Source organism: Nuphar pumila, chromosome 6, assembly GCF_984573655.1.
Source record: "Nuphar pumila chromosome 6, dmNupPumi1.hap1.1, whole genome shotgun sequence".
Taxonomy (NCBI): domain Eukaryota; kingdom Viridiplantae; phylum Streptophyta; class Magnoliopsida; order Nymphaeales; family Nymphaeaceae; genus Nuphar; species Nuphar pumila.
The window spans coordinates 13,614,501-13,634,351 of record NC_143254.1 but is presented as its reverse complement, the minus strand read 5'-3'; the positions used below and the strand labels follow the sequence as shown (position 1 = coordinate 13,634,351).

At 36.5% G+C, this 19,851-nt stretch overlaps 1 protein-coding gene across 1 annotated transcript; it reads right to left on the bottom strand.

Annotated features, from left to right (window-relative positions):
• Positions 1 to 1,287: 1,287 nt before the first annotated feature.
• Positions 1,288 to 19,425, bottom strand: LOC149834026 (uncharacterized). Its single transcript, XM_090009932.1, has 5 exons — positions 19,274 to 19,425; positions 18,481 to 18,545; positions 17,930 to 18,063; positions 3,201 to 3,590; positions 1,288 to 2,035 (listed from the first exon to the last, which is right to left on the bottom strand). Exons 2-5 carry the CDS (start codon positions 18,505 to 18,507, stop codon positions 1,621 to 1,623), a joined length of 966 nt encoding a protein of 321 aa, XP_089866058.1. The 5' UTR covers positions 18,508 to 18,545; positions 19,274 to 19,425; the 3' UTR covers positions 1,288 to 1,620.
• Between the last annotated feature and the right edge of the window lie 426 nt (positions 19,426 to 19,851).

Sequence of the window (19,851 nt, the reverse complement as noted above, 5' to 3'; positions counted from 1 at the left end):
CTTATACGGGTCTCAAAGTTTCCTGCCAAAAATAAATCCGACCCGTTAGACAGTTTTAACTATTGGTCCCTGAATTTCCCTGTAGTAGTTGGGGTATTGGGCCATTGGGTAACCAGCCCTTTGAAATTAGAGCCAATCAATAAAGGGTATAAATATCTTGTTACTTGATTATGAAGGATATAACTGTAATTTGACTTTATATATAACCCACAAGGTCTACCAATTTCCAGAAAAACATAAGTCCATATCAAGAAATTCAGAAATGTGAGACCCACCTTTGTTAAAGAGAAAAATGACGGGGGGCTTCTTCAAGGTCTGCAATTATCAAATAAAATGATGCAAAAGTAAAGCCATTGTTTCTCGGCATAATTTCACCACCAAAATCGTTTTAACACAACTGAGCCAATATTTTTCAATAGCAGACAGTATTTTTGCAACTTCCAGTTGTACAAAACAAGATTTTGACATAATACATTGTGTTTCAAGAACCAAATATGCCTTATCTTTCTAGTTTCTGTTGGTAAAGAATGACAAGCAGTTGGCCAACAAGGGCTCCACACACCTTGAGTCGACTCAAGTCTTTCAAGTTGAAATTAGGTCAAGAGTTCGATATTCAGGGTATGCCTCTTTTGCTGCAAGGTATAAGACAATGGAAAACTATCTCACGTAGGAAGGAGGGATGGAGAATATTTGGAAGTTTTACACTACAAACACCAACTAAGTCCACAGTCAACATCACACCTATTGGCCCGTAACAGTAAGTCCAAACCACAACGGTGGTTTCTCCATGCTAAATCTACAAAAAGAAATTTAAAAAAAAAAGAAGAAAAACGAGCAGCAGACTAGGTGTACTGAGAGTACACTGCTTTAAACCCTCGCGATTTCATGTCTTGGATTGACTATTAAACATACCCATCAAACTCATCCAACTTTAAACTTACAGAAAGGGATACAAAATTTGGGTTTCACCATTAATAAGGATCTGAAGTTTCAACTCATAAAGAAAGCGAGAACCAGATTTGATGCCTCTGGCTTAAGCACATAAAAACTTGAAGCGAAGCCAACTCTTCGTAGAAGTCAAGGTGTTCTGCATCATAGCATCACAGATTCATTGCTTGCAACTTAAATTTGTGAGACCAATACACAAGCTTAGGTTCTCCCTGATCAATTTGACAGTAAGGTTTGCCAAGAATTGGGATTGTGCATAAAAAGAGTTAAAGAATCAAAGTGGCCTGTTATGGGAGATGGAATTAAAAAGAAGAAAATCAACAATAACAGGAAAACATAGATAATGCAATAATAATATAGAAGGGAAAAGAAAAAGAAAATTTTCTAATGATTACAAGTCGGATAATATCTGGGCAAAGCCAAATCCTAAACCCTCTTCAAGAGCAAAAAACTGGTCCAACATGATTTAATTCTCACATGAAACTCCATCCAGGAAAAAATTGCAGATTTTCTTACACCAGAAAAAAATATCTCAAGATTTTCTTCCCTAGCTCCCCATGAAGATCTTGTGCTCATCTCTGACATTTACACAGCATCAATAAGTCAAATACTGCTGCATAAAACCAAAGTAAATTATGGTTTTCTTGATTTACATCCTAGAGAACCGGCCATTCATATGAGATTGGCTCTTTTCAGAAACCTGATTGTTCTGCAATAGTAAGGCCATATTGACTCAATAAAATCCAGGTATTTCTCCACTACCCATACTTGCAATTCTTTCAATTTTGATTTCAGTAATGCCTTGTAATCTAGATTTTTTATATCAACCACAGGTTGCCAAAACAGTGCCCTGATCTTAGCTTGTAGTTTTCCTTCATTTATATAGTTGTACAGCCACAGAGAGAACCCAGGTGCCCCCTTCACTAGTAAGACTGCCTGCTTGAAGGTAAAAAGATAGAGAGACCAGACTCCTTTCACAAGTTTAACATACAGAAAGACAATGACAGGTCCTAATGTCCATAGAGGTGTGAGCTCCCTTGTGATTTCTGCTCCATATATAACATTGAAGACCAAATAGAAAGGAAGGCTGCATACAAAAGGATCTGAATCAGGTAAACTGGTTTCATGCATTTATTAACCCATGCTGATCAAGTTATAAATACCAGAAAAACTCAAGTCCAAACTAGAAACTTGGACCATCAAAAGAACATGTGCATCAATCACTCAAGTTTTTTTTCTTCAACAGAAGTCACTCATCTTAACTTTCATCTGCACCAAAGACAATTTGGTACAATTTGTCCAAATAGGTCATCATTTTGGTCATTTTCTGCATCATCATGTTCATGATACTCATGTAGACAACCAATTATATTGCACTGTGCAAGTCCTTGGGTACTTTTGGTGTGCCATAGTCAATGTTGCTTTCATTGTATAATAAGGCTAATATATGGTTAAACCAAGGTTGCCAGACTAGGAAGCAGTAGTAGGAAACGATGCAGGAAGCAGATGCGAGAAGCAAGGCATTTTAAAATTTACTGGAAGTGAATAGCGAGGTATCAATTTGAAAGCAAAACAGGAATAGAAAAGGAAAAAATATGAAAACTGAATAGGAATCAATAAGCAAATAAAAATGACTATTCTTATATTTCATGATCTTTTTGTGTAAGAATTAATTTTTTGTTAAAATCTAACAATGATGGTTACCAATTTAGAGAAAGCACATGGAAAGTGACTGGAAGCGTGAGAGGAAGAACATGGAAAACATGAAAAGAAACCTGAGAAAAGCATGTAGGAAAGCATAGACGATGTGTGAAGTAAGCATAGGAGAAGCGCAGGAGAATCGAGATTCCCATGGAGTTTCGGAAGGGAGGAGTATCATGCTTCTGAAGTGAGTTTCTGGGAAGTGTGCTTCCCACCTATCTAAGAAGCTTTCGGTAACTCTGAGTTAAAACCACACTACAGAGTTTCTGATCGATTCTGGTCTTTCCTGAATGCATGTGTGCACACATGTATGTTGGCATGTGTGTGAGTCCTAACACAAGCAGCTTCGGTCTGTTGCTGTAACTGGACAAGTCACTATCAACATAGGCTCCAAAATTGCACCTTAAATCTCAAGTTAGATCAGCGACCCAAACTTTTCATTTTTCTCACCCTTACAGAAAAACAAGGCCATTATAATAGCCTAGAGGTGGGTTAGAGTAGAACATAACAGGCATAAAAAAACAAAACAAAGAGGAAAATGTCAAACTCACAACATTGCTAACGGAAGTTTTATAGCAAAATCCAGTCCAAGGAAGCCCCTCCATATAGCATTCAGAAGATTCACTGCTGCATTCTGAAGATTATCATGCTTAACACACTGAGTTTCACTTTCCAGCGGTCTTTCATCAATTATGCTATCTGCCTTCTCAACAGGAGTTGCTGACCACAACATCAGCAACCATTTTGAGAATATCTTCTGTTTATCATGAGATCCAGCTATAGCCTCTTCATTTTGTTGTTTGACATAAGAGAGTTGAATAGAACTGGTGGATCTAGAATCATCAGTTCTGATTTCTGACTCATCACTGCTAGTGTTGCCTTTAAATAATGATACTTTGAAAGGTTTCCTTGATGACAATAAAATGGGTCGGTTTCCAATGCTGCAGAGAGGAACTATGCATCAGTACTATTGGTAGAAACACTAATGCAAAACAAAAAGCAATACAATAGAATCACTGGAAATAAATTAAGATATAGGAATAAAATCAATGCAGTTTTTCAATTAGGAAAAACAACTTCATTAGACTGCAAGCAAAAAATCACAGTAAACTTACATGGTCTTTTGAAAATCAGCCAACCATCAACTGTGATAAGCACATTCATCTGGGATGCATGGTTTCATGCATCAAGAATGACTCCCATAAATTCACACATTTACAAAAAAGAATATCCCATGAGAATTTTAATGATAAAGGAATATTCGACCAAATCTAAATTACAAAAGAAGCGGCACACACTAATACAATTTTGATAAAAAATAAATGATTTTCCATGCCATATAAGTGTAGCTGTAGCTCACTAAGATAATAGCATTCATTATAACAACAATCATATTACAAAATTGGCATTATAACACCAATCATATGACAAAATTGTATGTATCAAACCAATTTACATGTGACCAAAATGCTAGTCAATGTCATGTACAACGCCATGTACAAGCAAAGGAACTTATAGGATCTCTTATTTTTTCCCATTTTACCCCATAATAATAGTTATTAGTAATATAATAGCTGGGAGCATGAGTACTACAGTGGCAGTACAGGGCCGAAAAAGAGGATTTTCCAAGGAGTGCATTCATGTGTGTAGTAGTCCCACTGCAATATTATGTGAATATGCCTACTCATCTAGCTTTTTACCTGGCATAGCTTTTAGGTTCATTAGTTTCTAATCTTGCCTTTTTTTTCGGACATAATGTGGCATATGCAAATATGTTAAGTACACATTTATATCATGCAAGACCAATCATGAGAATCAGGTAGCTGGCCTTGAATGAGAAAGTTTATGCTCATCCATGACATGAGAACACATTGAAGAAGGTCCAGTTTGGTGTCCAAGTTAGTGTCTCTGTAATTGACCTGTTTTTACTTTTTTTACTTTTTTTATCCTGTGTATATGGAGGTCATTTAAGAGGGCCATTCTTGTAAGTCAAAAGTTAGCAATATGAAAAGGGAGAAGGGCCTCATAGCTACTCTCACTTTTTCTCCCTATTTCCCCTCCTTTCTTTACTGTGTTCCCTTTTTTGTCTTCTATTTTCCTTCTGTACTTACCTTCTCTTTGCAGCTAGAAGTTGGAAAAATTGGGTTCAAAATGTAACCACCATCATTTTAAGAGCATGATATGACCAACCCTTCATCCTGTCTCATAAATTAGAGTGTTTAGGCTAAATCTTGGGGCAGAGTTGACATTCCTGTGTTGGAGGCATCATGATTGATAGACAGAAAGCTTTTTGTTTTTCAAAAGAGATAACAGAGTGAGCCAGCTTGTGCTGCCTGGGTATCCAATTGAATTGGGTCCGGCAGACTGAGACAGGCTTAGACCCAATTTCCCTTCTCAACAAGTTTTTTTTTTTTGCATAAGCTCTTAGACCGAGTTTGATAATTTCAAGGCAAGGATGGACTGGGGTTGAGTTTTTCGGCAGGCTCTCCAAAAAGTATTAGAGGAGAGATAGAGAGTTTTGGGAAGAAATCCCAGTGGCAGCCCCCACCTTTTCCTCCTAATGGGATGGGTTCTCTTTAATGATAATATATATGGATTAGAGTTTTATAACATGACCAAAGTACCCTGAAGTACAAAACATTTTACAAGAAACCAATAGCAGCATAAAAACAGAATGTAGCTATGTAACATGGACACTTCTAACAGGGAAACACACCTGTGTCACACCCGCACCGAGGCAGATGAGACACTTGGACACGGCTTCCTTTGTGTTAGGTGAAGTCAACCACACTGAGGTCCACTTCTTTCCAAAAGTGGATTTGGCTAACCCTAACTAAGTCTAGTTTTATCTATATCACAGAACAAAAGCACACACACACACACACACACACACACACACACACACACACACACACACACACACACACACACACACACACACACACACATATATATATATATATATTCACACCCTTCACACTCATATCCGCATCTGCATCCGCACCCACACCTAGCCATGTCACATAGACACAGCTACCAAGTAACTGTACTCGTGTCAACAATGGTGCAGGTACCAGACACAACACGGGTACGTGCTGGTCTGGATCGGGTCAGGTCCAACCCTGACCCAACCCTTCTTTTTTTTTTGACCTCCGATGAAAGGCGGGGAGGAAGAAGAAGAAGAAAGAGGAAGAGGAGGATAAAGAAGAAGAAAGAGGAAGAGGAGGATAAAGAAGATAAAAAAAAAAGAAAGAGAGAGAGGTCATACCCCTTAGGGTTGGACCTTTCCTCCTCCTCCTCTTCTTCTCCTTCTTTCAATCTGTTCAAGAGAGAGAGAGAGAAGGGCGGTTTCGTGCCCTGTAGACCGAAACCCACCCCACCTTTTTATTATAAAAGGTGGGTCTAGATCAAGTATGGATCTAGGATCCATACTTGAGGTGGGTCTGGATTGAGTGTGGATCTAGGATCCATACTTGATCTAGATCCAAACTGAGAGGGAGAGAAAGAGAGAGCCGGGAAAGGGGTCTTTCGTGCCCTCTCAGCTGAAACCCACCCATCTTTTTATTAACAAAGTGGGTCTGAATTAAGTGTGGACCCTAATATAGATCCACACTTGATCTAGATTCTAGACCCAAACTTTATATATATATATATATATATATAGCCATGTCCCTGTACCCTCATTTTTTGAAATTACCGTGTTGTACCCTTCATAGACATACCCGTGCCCATGCGACATAGGAAGTTAGGAAACATGCCCCAATAGAGAAAGTAAATATTGCAACACTATCTTTGATCTCATGCCTGGAAGTCCAACTACTAAGCTATCCTTGACATATATAAAATTAAGAAACTGCCCCTTCTTTTCCTAATAGCCACCCCTACGCTGTGGATGTCTTCTGATCATGGACTTCTTACCCTTCAGAATCTAAAGGTGAGCCTTTGTGTCTTTCATGAATGTATCAGAAACCCAATTTTTTGTGCTAACAAATTAGGCTTCCACTTCTTTATCTTCTGCGATATCGGAAAAAGTGCCTGCTCCTATTTTTTACCCCTTTCAGTTCTATCAGACTACTGTTTGGTTCAACCAGAAATTATTTTTTCACTGAAGTATCCACAATACGATATAGATAGCTATATCCCACATATATCTACCTCTCCTTCACACATTATTTACTGGTTGATTCATATGTATTTGTCTTTTTGATGTATTAGATTGAATGTCATTTTATTGAACTTCACAATATATAATCAACTTGCCATCATTTGATGAGCTGAGGACATCATGTATCCATGTCATTCTGTCTATACACAACTTTTGTACTTGAGCTTACTACTATGTTTTTGTTTCTCCATCACATGAAATTCCTTTCCAAGACAAGACATATCATCTCATGTCTGGTCTCCTTTACCAATTGCATAATCAAAGGATTTTTAGTTTCCTCCGCACTACCTCAATAATAGTATTGGATAAATCTCAATATATGCTTCACTGCTTCTGAGTGTCCAAAAGGTGTTAAATCTGATTTTCCAACTCGAGAATAATGGATCTAATCACAACAGCAAGTGCACCTCGTGTTAAAATATATACATATATATACACACACATGTATATATATATGTATATATATATATATATATATTCTGTGTATTTATACCAAAATACATGATAGGGGTATTTTGGTCTTTTCATATGTATTTTTTTAGGATCTTAGTTTTTCCTTTTTTATTTTTTCCTTTTTTTATTTTTCTCTTTTTTATTTTTTTAATTTTTCTTTCTTTGGGGACCATTGGGGCCCCACTTAGTGAGACGTTGGGGCTCCCCAACGTTCACTAAGGGGAGCCCCAATGGGCCCCCCTTTATGCCTTCTCTCTTGTATAAATAGGGGTCTCCCCCTCTCTCATTTGTAAGGAGTTCTCTCCTCTATTTCTTCTTGAATAATATTCTTTTGCCTTTCCGCTTTCGTTCCATTGTGGGTTTTATGTGATTTGCACATTAAGTGCTTGTGTTACTTGGTTCATTATTAAACCATTTCTTATTTCCGCACATCTCATCACATGGTATCAGAGCAAGGTTGAATTACTTGTTGTCTTGAAGGTATTTTTCTTTGTTCTTTTTTCATTTCTACCTCTCTTTGTCATCATGGAGCACGACACAAAGTTGAACTCTCTTTCAAGCTCAATGGATCAAATTATTTGATGTGGGCATCGGCCACGGAGAATCACCTTCGCGGCAAAAAGCTATTGGGATTCGTGATAGGGACGTCTCTTGAGCCAACATTGAAGCTCACCAAGATTGAAGGTGGTGTCGAAAAAGGCTCTTGATGGAGAAGATCGCATTAAGGCAATAAATGATCATCAATCTAAGGTAGAAGATTGGGAGAGTAATCACGCCAAAATTTTGGCATGGTTCATGAACAATGTTGACATAAAAATTTGTGCCAACATTGCTAAGTTTAGAAGAGCCAATGAAGCTTGGTTCTTTCTTATGGGGATGTATACCCAAAAAGATTTAACTAGACAATTTTTTTGTCAAGAAAAAATTCGGTCTACTAAACAAGGGGACATGAGTGTCCGGGATTACTTTAGTGCTTTATCCCCTCTTTGGGATGAGCTTGATCTACTTGAGCCCAAGTGGGTAGCTTCGAAAGATGTTGAGTTAAGAAGAGAACAAGTTGAGAAAGAACATTTATTTTAATTTCTCCACGGTCTTAGGTCAGAATTTGAACAAGGGCATCCCTTCTTCATAGAAGCAAGGCCTTACCTATTGAAAATGCCCTTGCCGAAGTATGTCAAGAGGAAACTCGTCTTGGCATGACTCATAAAAATGATGAAATTTTGGTTCTTACTAGGTCGGGATCCAATGTTAAGCCTTATAGGCCTCCTCATTTCGCTAAAAATAATAGCTTTAGAAATGGTGTTATTTGTCATTATTGTAATGAACTGGTCACATCAAACCGGTATGTCCTAAGCTCAAAGGGAAAGTGGCCGCAGTTGGTGAGAATGTTCAAAGTGAAGTCAACAACAATGGAGGAGACATTAAAGACACACTAAATCAAATTTCGAAGGCACTCCAACATCTTCTTAAAAATTCCTCTACTTCAGGTGCCGCTATCGCGGCCTCTTTATCTCCTCCAGGTATGTGGATTTTAGACTTTGATGCTTCTTTTCACATGACATCTCATAAACATATCCTTTCTAATGTGCATTTCACCCACATAACATCTTATGTTTCAACGGCAGATAGGACTTCTTTGAAAATTTAAATTATTGGAACACTTGATTCAAAACACCCTCAAAAAAAATTCGTTCCAAAAGTAAGGGTGGTTCCAAAAATCAATTTAAACTTATTTTCGGTCTCTCAAATTACCGATCTTGGATGCCAAGTCTCTTTCTCACCTAAGGATTGCTCCGTGCAGAATCTCCAGTCAGGGAAGCTGATTGGGCAAGGCCATAGGAGGGGCGATTTGTATTTTATGAATTTTTTGTCTCTTCCCTCCAAGTCATTTTGTAGTTTTGTAAATGATAAAAGTATAGATGTGTGACAGAAGAGACTTGGCCATCCAAATTTTTCAAAGATGTCTCTTTTCTCTTTTTTGGGAAAATCTTGTAATGAAAAAGTTATGTCTGGTAAAGATTGCATCTTTGGTAAATTGAAAGCCACTCATTTTCCTAAAAGAAGCTTTGTCTCTACTCGACCATTTAAATTTGTCCATTCTGATGTTTGGGGTCCTTCTCCTATTATGTCTAAGGGAGGTTTCTTATATTATGTAATCTTTGTGGATGATTTCACTAGGTACACATGGATTTTCTTTCTAAGTAGAAAATTTGATGTGTTTTTCACCTTTAAAGATTTGCATGCAATTATCAAAAATCAATTTCTAAGTACTTTGTCTATTTTAAGATCAAATTCTGGAGGAGAGTATATGTCAAATGAATTTCAAACTTACTTAAGACAAAGTGGCATTTGTCACCAAAGATCTTGTCCTAATACACCGCAACAAAATGGTCTTGTAGAGAAAAAACATAAGCACATTATGGAAACAACTAGAACTCTTCTGATTTCAAAAAATATTCCAAAGTCTTTCTGGGCTGAAGGCGCTTTAACTTCAACATACCTTATTAATAGAATTTCGTCGTCATCTCTAAACAATGTCTCTCTTTTTGAAAAGCTTTATAACATGTCTCCAGATTCACCACATTTTAGAACTTGTTTATTAGTCATTCACTCATTTTATGAACCATCTCACTATAATGATGCTAAACAATATGTATATTGGAATGAAGCAATGGAACATGAACTAAATGCTCTTATGAAAGCCCAAAACTGAAAAGTAGTAGATCCTCCTCAGGGAAAAAAACCCATAGGATGTAGATGGGTCTTTAAGGTAAAAACAAAAAGTGATGGATCGTTAGAAAGATATAAAGCTAGATTGGTAGCTAAAGGATATGCTCAAGAATATGTGATAGATTATGATGAGACATTCGCCCCAGTTGCTCGAATGGCAAGTGTCTGAACTCTTATTGTGATTGCTTCTGTCAAAAAAAGACATATTTATCAACTTGATGTTAAAAATGCCTTTTTGAATGGAGATCTTAGTGAAGAGGTTTATATGGATCTTCCTCCTGATATGAGTTTAAATGGAAAGGTTTTGAAACTAAACAAAGCTTTGTATGGTCTTAAACAAGCTCCCAAGGCTCGGTATGACAGGTTTAGTAATGTATTGATTAATTTGGGTTTTGTTTCATGTTATACTGACATTGTTCTCTTTGTTAAGAAAACAGGTGATTCTATTGTAATTCTACTTCTTTATGTTGATGATACGATCATCACTGGAAGTGACAAAGAGGGAGTAGACGTCATTAAATCTATGTTAAAGAAAACTTTTGATATGTCTGACCTGGGTTTTCTGAGGTATTTTCTAGGTATTGAGGTGGCCTATTCACAGCGAGGATATATTCTATCTCAAAAGAAGCTGGTAGCAGATATTTGTACCAAGTCCGGGATTTCAGATGATAAGAAAATAAAGACTCCTGAAGTTATAAATGGCAAATTAAGGCATGAAGATGGTGTTCTACTTGATGATCATACTCCTTATCGTCAATTAATTGGATTACTTACTTATTTATCTATCACCCAACCAGATATCACGCATGCAGTTCATTCAATAAGACAGTTTCAGCATGACCCTACGACAGTTCATATGTCAGCTGTCATGAGAATTGTGCGATATATCAAGAATAGCATGTCAAAAGGCCTTTTTTTATCCTCCTCTTCTTCTTTTGATTTAACTGATGCAGATTGGGGAGGTAATCCCAATGATCGTATCTCAACTACTGGTTTTTGCATTTTCTTAGGTGATTCACTTATTTCATGGAGGTGCAAGATGCATCAAAAGGTATCATTGTCATCAACAGAAGCTGAATATCATGCCATGGCGACTACAACTATGAAAATTGTTTGGCTTAAAAGTCTCTTTTGTGATATGGGGATTGTCATTTCAACTCCTTCCAAGATGTGTTGTGACAACAAAAGTGTGATCTACATTGCAAGCAATCATACATTCCATGAGCGCACCAAGCATATTGAAATCGACTGTCACTATGTTCGAGATGAATACCTCAGAGGGACTATTACATTACCTTATGTTACATCAGAATATCAACTAGCCAACTTCTTCACCAAAGCTCTTCCAACTCCTCATTTTATGTTTCTTCTTAGCAAACTTTCGATCTTTTCCCTGTAAAGTTTGAGGAGGGGTGTTAAAATATATATATATATGTATATGTATATATATACTATTATGTGTATTTATACCAAAATACCTGGTAGGGGTATTTTGGTCTTTTCATATGTATTTTTTTAGGATCTTAGTTTTTTTCTTTTTTCCTTTTTTCTTTCTCTTTTTTTTTTCTTTCTTTTGGGACCATTGGGGGCCCCACTTAGTGAGATGTTGGGGTCCCCAACGGTCATATTTATGACCGTTGAGGCTCCCCAACGTTCACTAAGAGGAGCCCCAATGGCCCCCCCTTTTATGCCTTCTCTCTTGTATAAATAGGGGTCTCCCCCTCTCTCATTTGTAAGGAGTTCTCTCCTCTATTTCTTCTTGAATAATATTCTTTTGCCTTTCGGCTTTCGTTCCATTGTGGGTTTTATGTGATTTGCACGTTAAGTGCTTGTGTTACTTGGTTCATTATTGAACCATTTCTTATTTTTGCACATCTCATTACACCTCGATCAATGAAAATGAATGTGGCATTTAGAGGCGATACATGCACTCAAAATTGATCAATGACTCAGATCTATTTATATAAGTCCAATCAAAGACTGTAAATATGTTTTGAAAGTCTAATCAAAGAGAAGTGTACATTGATAGACTTGCAATAATTGAACAAAATAAAGACAAAATTATAAATCTTTCCTTTTCTAGGTGCGAGTTGAATGAAATTGATGGTCAATTGTAAACAACAGGGTCTAAATAACGATTTTAGCAATGCTGATGTCAGCATTTCCTGGATGGCACCAACACCAGTATTGTAAAGTGCACATGATAACTTGTATTTTGAAAAGTAGTATCGTATTATAACCTATCATGTAAACTAAAAAAATAAATAATAATTAATATGGTGATTGTGAATGAAATTAAATAAATGCATAAGAATTGCAATTTACTCCATAATTTCTAACATTTCATCATATATAGTATGTTATATGTTAACAATAGCAGCAGAGGCAGTATCCACAAATAATAATAATTCTATATTGCAATAGTATAAAGTAAAACCACAATAGCAAAAGGCAACGATCAATCACATAAAATGTTATACACTCAATAATATAATCACTTAATAATGAGATTCATGACTAATAGAAAATGCAAATTAGCCAAGTCGAGCACATAAAGTGAATGCATTACCATAACCAAATAAAAAAAATCTAAAATATAAGTCAAAATATTTAAGCTTTACAATCTAAATTTTCAAATAAAATGTGATGCTCTCTCACTTTAATTCAATCATCTCCTTCTTCTTCATACGTCTCATGCTCCTCAAGAACATAACCAACATACCAGTTCTTTTCATCATTGACCACTCTTGTTCCTTCCCTATCAATCCATGGAACATTTTATTTATTCAACATGCTATGATCTTCGTGAACACATTCATCTAATATATCAAAACATTTTAAGTTGATAAGATAAAACTGTCCTCTTTGCCTTTGTGATAATTGCTTTCATAGCTACTTGAAACAATGACATCAACTTGCAATACAATTTTGGTTGAAAAATGCGAACAACAAAGGTCTCCAACTTTGGATCATCATTCTAAAACCTAATCTATCATAAATACTGCTTTACCCACCTCTATATTATGGCCAAATACAAGGAATGCCCAGTTGTTCAATGTCGGTTGCAAAGAATACATGTGATTTTGAGATGTAATGTTACAAAAGAGATGCTGGTTGAATGGAGTGAACTCATGACAAAGTTAAGTTTACACTTAGCAATAAGGCAGGTTGTGGTGGAGGAATTCGTCAGATGGGACTTTTTCGTGAAGTCATATTACCATAGTCTGGGAGACCCCTTGGTTAAGCTGCTAACTGCAAACAGCGTGTGGGGGAAAGGGTTTTCGGACTCATGCATTGATTATAGTGTGCCTAATATTGTTGGATATATTACGTACTCAAGATTTCCTTAAATCCAAAGGGATTCACTTGGCCAATCGGTGTCTCATGTGAATGATGGAGGCAGAAAGTTTATACCACCTTTTTTCAGAGCTGTGAGTATTTTAAATCTCTATGTTCTCAGGCCTGGGGAGACTTACAGGCAGATTGGGGATGCACACCACCTATGTAACACGGACTCTTCTAACAGGGCACCGCAGCCGCGACACACCCACATCACACCCATGTGGGTGCGCGACACTATGACACGGCTTCCTTTGTGTCAGGTGAAGTCAACCACATTGAGGTCTATTTCTGTCCAAAACTAGATTCAGTTAACCCTAACCATGTCCAGTTTTATCTATATTATATAATAAATACATAAATGCACACACATACATGTAGTGTTAACTTAAAAGTTAACTGTTAAAAATTACAAGTTTTTTTAAAGTGCAGTATTGCCACATCTGCACCCTTATCCCCACCCACACCTATGTGCCATAGCACACCATCTATTAGGGAGCTGATTTTGGCCAGAGGTGAAGCCCTTCAGCTTAATGGTTTTTATGTGGAGAAGTTGGTTGATCCATGCATGGCACCAAGTTTGGCTAGAAAGAAATAGGCATCTTTTGTTTTTTTTGCTTTTAACAGCAACAATTGGAGTGTCCTATCTAGGATCCAAGCATACTTAGAGGCCAGCTTGAATCCCAAATGGCCGGGTCTTCATATGCAGTTGGTGGATGTTAACAGAACAGGGAGTGTATAGTCCTAAAACTTTCAGTGTCTTTGTTTGGGGTGATGCCTTGTCACAACCACTGTTTTCCTGTTTAGCTTGTAATAAAGTTTACCTTTCATTAAATACATATATATATAATGTAGAATGCCTTTCGCCATGGATTATCAGCCAAGAATAGGGCAAAAATCATTATGCCTTCATACCAGAAAAGGATTTACAATTTTTTTCATTTTCAGCTTTCATTTTTTTCAGAAGCATGAATAGTATATTTTTTTCCTCTTTAGTTTCCATTTTCTACTGTTCCCATGATTACCTATGAGAAAGTAGTTACCCTACCAATTTTTGGCCCCAGCAAGGCCCAAAGATAGTTGCAATGATGGCTATTGCCATTTTCACAGAATGCCCCTTTGCTGGTTTCCAGCTGTGCCAAGTCTGAAAATCAGAGGAAAGGCACCCCAACATAAAGAGATCTGTTAGGTTTAGATTCAATTTAATCTCTCCCTATGTTGCTTTTCAACTGGCACCATTTCAGTGTGAATTTGACATGGAACTGTCTAGGCTGGATGGTCCCATCACATGAGTCTCAACCAAAGTGTGAATGATTATGATATACCAACCAGCATGGTACACTCAACAGTGGGAGTGTTTATGGTATTGCAAAAAAATAGATTGGGGCAAAGTAGGAAAAAGAAAATATACCAAATGATAATAGATACCTATAAATAATATTAAAGATTTATTCCTTCATTGATGATGAAAAGACTGCAAATATCATGTTGGTAAGGAGGCATGCATCATGTGTGGTTTAACTAAAAGCAGCTTCAGTTCTTTAAATGCTGATGTGCACAAGAAACAGCATTGTTCTCCACAAGTGGAAACCTACTGCAAGGACGACTTTGCATCCTCCAACCAAAGCTTGATTTAAATGGGTCAAGGAAGTAGAAAGCAACTAATAAGTGAAAATGCTATAGATCAACTCTAGATAGGTCGTTAACTGGTTGTTCCATTCTCTGCTGCCATACTGTTAGTTGTCTTAGATGGCTGTAGGCCTTATCCCATTCCAAGATAAGTTGCTTGTTTAGATGCATGACAAAAGAGAATGCTGATGAAAGTATCACATCAAAAATCCAAGCAACTACTTTGTATGAAGCAAAAGGAAATGATGTAAATGAGCACCATCAACCAATGTCATTGAACTGATGATGAAAAAGATAAAGAAGAAGAATTCATCTGACTCCACAACCTTGCAACATGCCTAAAATTCCAAAGTATTAAAAAAAAGTTGAAACTAAAAATATGGGAAAAAACAAACGGGAATGTTGGGAGGTCAGGACTCAAGAGGAAAACCAGTGTTGTAAGTATCATATTGTATCGTATGATACGTATCGTAATAATTGAGGTTCCTGATATGATACGAGTGTGCATCATACTCATATCGGGTGTATCATACGATACATCCATGTATCGACATGTATCATACGATAAAGGGTGCATCGTATGATATGGTATTGGTGCACTTTAAAAGGGGCCGAAACTTTTTGACTTTTGGGTTTTAAATACCTTTTGAGGTCCGCCTCTCTCATTTGTGTAGAGGTCATTAGAGGGGAACTCACGTACCCTAGGAACCGTAAGAGCGATTTTGGGGCCGATCCGTGTGCTAGGAAGAGGGATTTTGCGATTTTCTCAAGTAAGAGTGCATTTTCACTATTTTTCCGCTAAAGAAAGTGGATTAAGGTAAAAAAATTGTTTTTTGTTTCATGTGTATGATTGAAGTTGAGAGGGTAAGCTAGTTTATTTTTTATGTTTTTAGAAGATATTACTCTACTTTTTATTTTTTTACCCTTAATCCTATTTTTTATGCCCTTGGAACTCAAAATTTGTCCCTAAGTGTATTATTGAGCATTGTTTTACATCTCTGTAGTGATTAAATTTATTATTTTGTGCTCTAGGAGGTCGATGAAGGGTGGACGTCTTGGAAGATGCCTCTCAAAGTATCCTGAAATATTGTACATCAATTGATTTGGATATATGTTTGAAAGGAATAGTGAAGTATAATTTTTTTGGTTTTGTAATGCATGGAGAACTGTATAGATTTAAATGTCATGTTGTGGGGCATAACAACTCCACCATGAAAATATGTATACATCACATTCCTACTAATATTTGTGTTGAGCTTTTTACTAGTCTTATAAAAGATGATAAAAAAAGGCACAAGTACATGAAGCATTTGCCGGAGAGAAATTGCCAGAGGTGGTACCTGATTTAGAAGATGAAGATGACCTATCATTATCTTAAGCCATCGAACGATGCAATAAATGAAGGAAATCATTGAGATGAAGTTTGATACTTAAGATGATTTTTATTATATGTTTCTGAACTCTAGCTTATATGCCTTTCCCCTTAGCATGGCATTCTGTAACTGAAAAATATAACTTTAACTTTTGTAATGAGTTATGAAAACTTTTAGGTTTTGAATGTATCATTATTTTGTTCAAAGGACAGTCACCAATTGTATTTGTAGTGATTAGATGCGTGGTTGTTTAATGTTTAAGAACATACCTATGTTTACTTAATCTTATTACACAAATAAATTGTTGTTCTTGTGTTCTTATTACATCTATGTTTACTTAATCTTATTTCATAAATGCTTCATATGTGATTTTATGGTTATATTTTGTGCACTTCATTATTGTTTCATGTGTTATGATTTTTTAGATTTTTTGCTAATTTTTCCTAATTTTTCATGATTTTTATTATTTTTTATTACAAATTTACGTTTTTTTATGATACAATACGATACGTTGGGCCGGACCGATACGGGTTACGGTACGATACTTACAACCTTGAGGAAAACAACCAACAACAATTGATATATTTTAAATGGAGTCATAAATTTTTACTGAATGATGCATCATTTTTCATTATAAGAAGCAATTGGTTGAGACTTCTTGGACTATTCTCCAAGTTTGAGAGGGCTATAGGACAGCAAGCAAGCAAAGAAAATCCACCTTCATTGACTTTAACTTTCCCAACCAGCAGCTTGAACACGTCAGATATCATTCCCAATGGTACCAAGAAAACCCACCTTCAAATATTTGGTGATTCTGATCTTTACTCGCAGACTCAAATCCAAGATCTGTGATCGATTGTTAGTGAAGATGCAAAATCGCTGAACATGTTAGAGATTGTTTCCACCGGAACAAAGATAAACTACCCTTCAAATATTTGGTGATTCTGACCTTTACTGGTGCATTAAATCCAAGATCTAGGATTGATTGTTAGTGAAGATGCAAAAAAATTTGGAATATTGGAACAGGAAACTGTTACCCCATGGCTAGAAGGCCTGTATTCATTAAAGCAGTTTTAGCCTCTTTCTTCATTTTCTAGATGATGTGCTGTAAACTTCTCATGGAAACTATCCAGATAATGGAACAAGGTCTTCAATAGGTAGGTGTGATGATGGGTGATTGCATTCCAGACACAATGATATGTAATTCTTCTATTCACATGTATTCCACCGGCTTAGAACTGGTAGGGGCTGTCTAACCATATCATACTGATCTTTTGGAGAGAGAGAGAGAGAGTTAACTAAAAGGTACAGGGCAGAAGCACGCACAGAAAACCAGCATGCCATCCTCCAACTACAAGAAAACTCAAGGAAATCTAACATGACCTACTTGTGCAACAAAAATTCCTAAAGAGGATAGTAAATACTCAAATAGAAGTAAATACATTGAAAGCTCCAAGGAAAGAAAAAAACATATATCATTTCCAACAAGAAAAAGAAAACAATAAAGCTACTCAAACATGACTAACAGACTGCTTTTATTTTCTTTATGAAAAGAAAAAATTGATGGTGTAATAAGTTAATAACCCTTCACCTGAGATGTAAACGATGCTTTGATGGGTTGCTTTTTTCAATTCTACTAACCATGCGAAGGGCTACAGAAGATTTTACTTTGACCACTTTGACACATGGCAATAATGCTCTAGGAGCACTGGTTGAAAAAGAATGCTGCAATACAATCAACAAATACACATGAATCTTCCTTTACGGACATGCTGGAAAGAAATGTGTGTGACATCAATTAATGTAGAAGGAGCACACAATTTAAGAGCTAAATGCTAATGAGTTACAAATCAACCAACCTAGAAACTAGACACCTTGAGGCCAGCAAAATTAGAAGATTGGTTTAGAACTTATCTAAAGTTTCTTTCTATTAGCAAAGGGCTGTACTTGATACAGCTTTATGTCATACATAACAATTCATTGCAAAAATCATGCACATTATGGGATGGATAAATATCAATTAACATGATGATATAGCACCAACAACCATATTTCACTAGGACCTGCGAACAATGTTAACAAAGAAAGGGCCTAAATTCCTTTTCATCCTCTAAACTACCACCTAAATTAACAGAAATATACCTGTGCGTGGTGAGTTACCGATGCCATTTTATCTTCTACCTCAAACCTCCGCACATCAACGAACCCTATTTCACCAAACACAGTGACAAGAGTAAATAGAAGGAAGAATCATGCAACCAACCGGCACAATACACCACTATCTCTAAAGGCCTTCTCAGACAAGAGTTACATCACAACAATTACAAAATCCACATATTTTCGTTTCTTTGGAAGAATAATTTAACATTAACAACCACTGCCCCAAAATCATAATGAATACAATTTAGGAAAAACATAAACTAAAAGAAGAATCATATTGAACTACCAAAAATGTTAAAAACTAAATGGTTTAACTTGCTCCAAGCGGCAAAATTCAGGGCTCTGTTATAGTCTTAAAGATATCAATAACAAATAAAAAAAAAAAGAACCAAGAGACTGCAATAACCCAACAAGTCCCACGAAGACAAGGTCTACTCATTTACTTGTTTTCTTTCAAGAAACAATAAACATCAAATCCCCACCAAACCAAGTTTCCCATAAACTGAGGGGAGAGGAAAAACAGCATAAATCTGGCAATTTAAGGAAGAATAAAAACACCATTTTCAACAAAATGGTTGAACCCCAACATGATTCAAAGACACAAATTGAAATTTTTTGCCTTGAAACAGACCATCAAAAGGTGTGGAAAAAAATCTAAAAGAGTTTCAAACACAATAAACAAAAAGAATAAAAAAAGAATACTACCCATTGATAAAAATGGCAAAAAACACCATATTCAACTCAGAAACCGATTACCCCATAATAATTTACTGACCTCAAAGCCGGCAATCATTGTGTCAAAATGCTATCGCACCCAAAAGAACAATGGATTTTCACTAAAACACAACTCCCAACGAATCCTTAACCAGCAAGAGAGGAGAAAGAGAGCAAACCCGAACACAATATAAGTACAAGCGCTTCATAGATACTAGAACCTCTAGTCGGTTTGCCTATAAACTAATGGATAAACCGGTGGGGCAGAAATTGAAATAACTAAAAAGAGAGGGATGAATGATGGAATACGTCACCTGAGCAAAGTGAGGGTACCGGTACCCCTCAACACTGTTGTTAAAGTCGGTTATTAAGTGAGTCGGTTTCTTAAAAAAAACTGAATCGAATCGTTTGTGAATTAGCACATTTTAATTTTTTTTCTTTTTGTTTGTTGCAAACAGTATCCGATTCTGATAAAAATCGGGCGATTTTGGAAGGGGATCGAATCGGGTCTGTTGCAAAGGGGCCGATCGATTTAGACCGATTTTAACAACATTGTCCCTCGTGAAACTTTGAGTCGGTTCGGTCTCAATCCAGGGAAATGACAGAAATGCTTTCCCGTCCATGTTGTCTTGTTAGGGT

Excerpts from the sequence above, each read along its gene's own strand:
- LOC149834026 (XM_090009932.1), bottom strand. The coding sequence starts at position 18,507 with ATGGCATCGGTAACTCACCACGCACAG. Across the intron at positions 3,591-17,929 it reads AAGCATCGTTTACATCTCAG|CATTGGAAACCGACCCATTT; the intron begins GTGAAGGGTTAT and ends TCCTCTCTGCAG. Across the intron at positions 2,036-3,200 it reads AAACTTCCGTTAGCAATGTT|CCTTCCTTTCTATTTGGTCT; the intron begins GTGAGTTTGACA and ends TTTTGTATGCAG.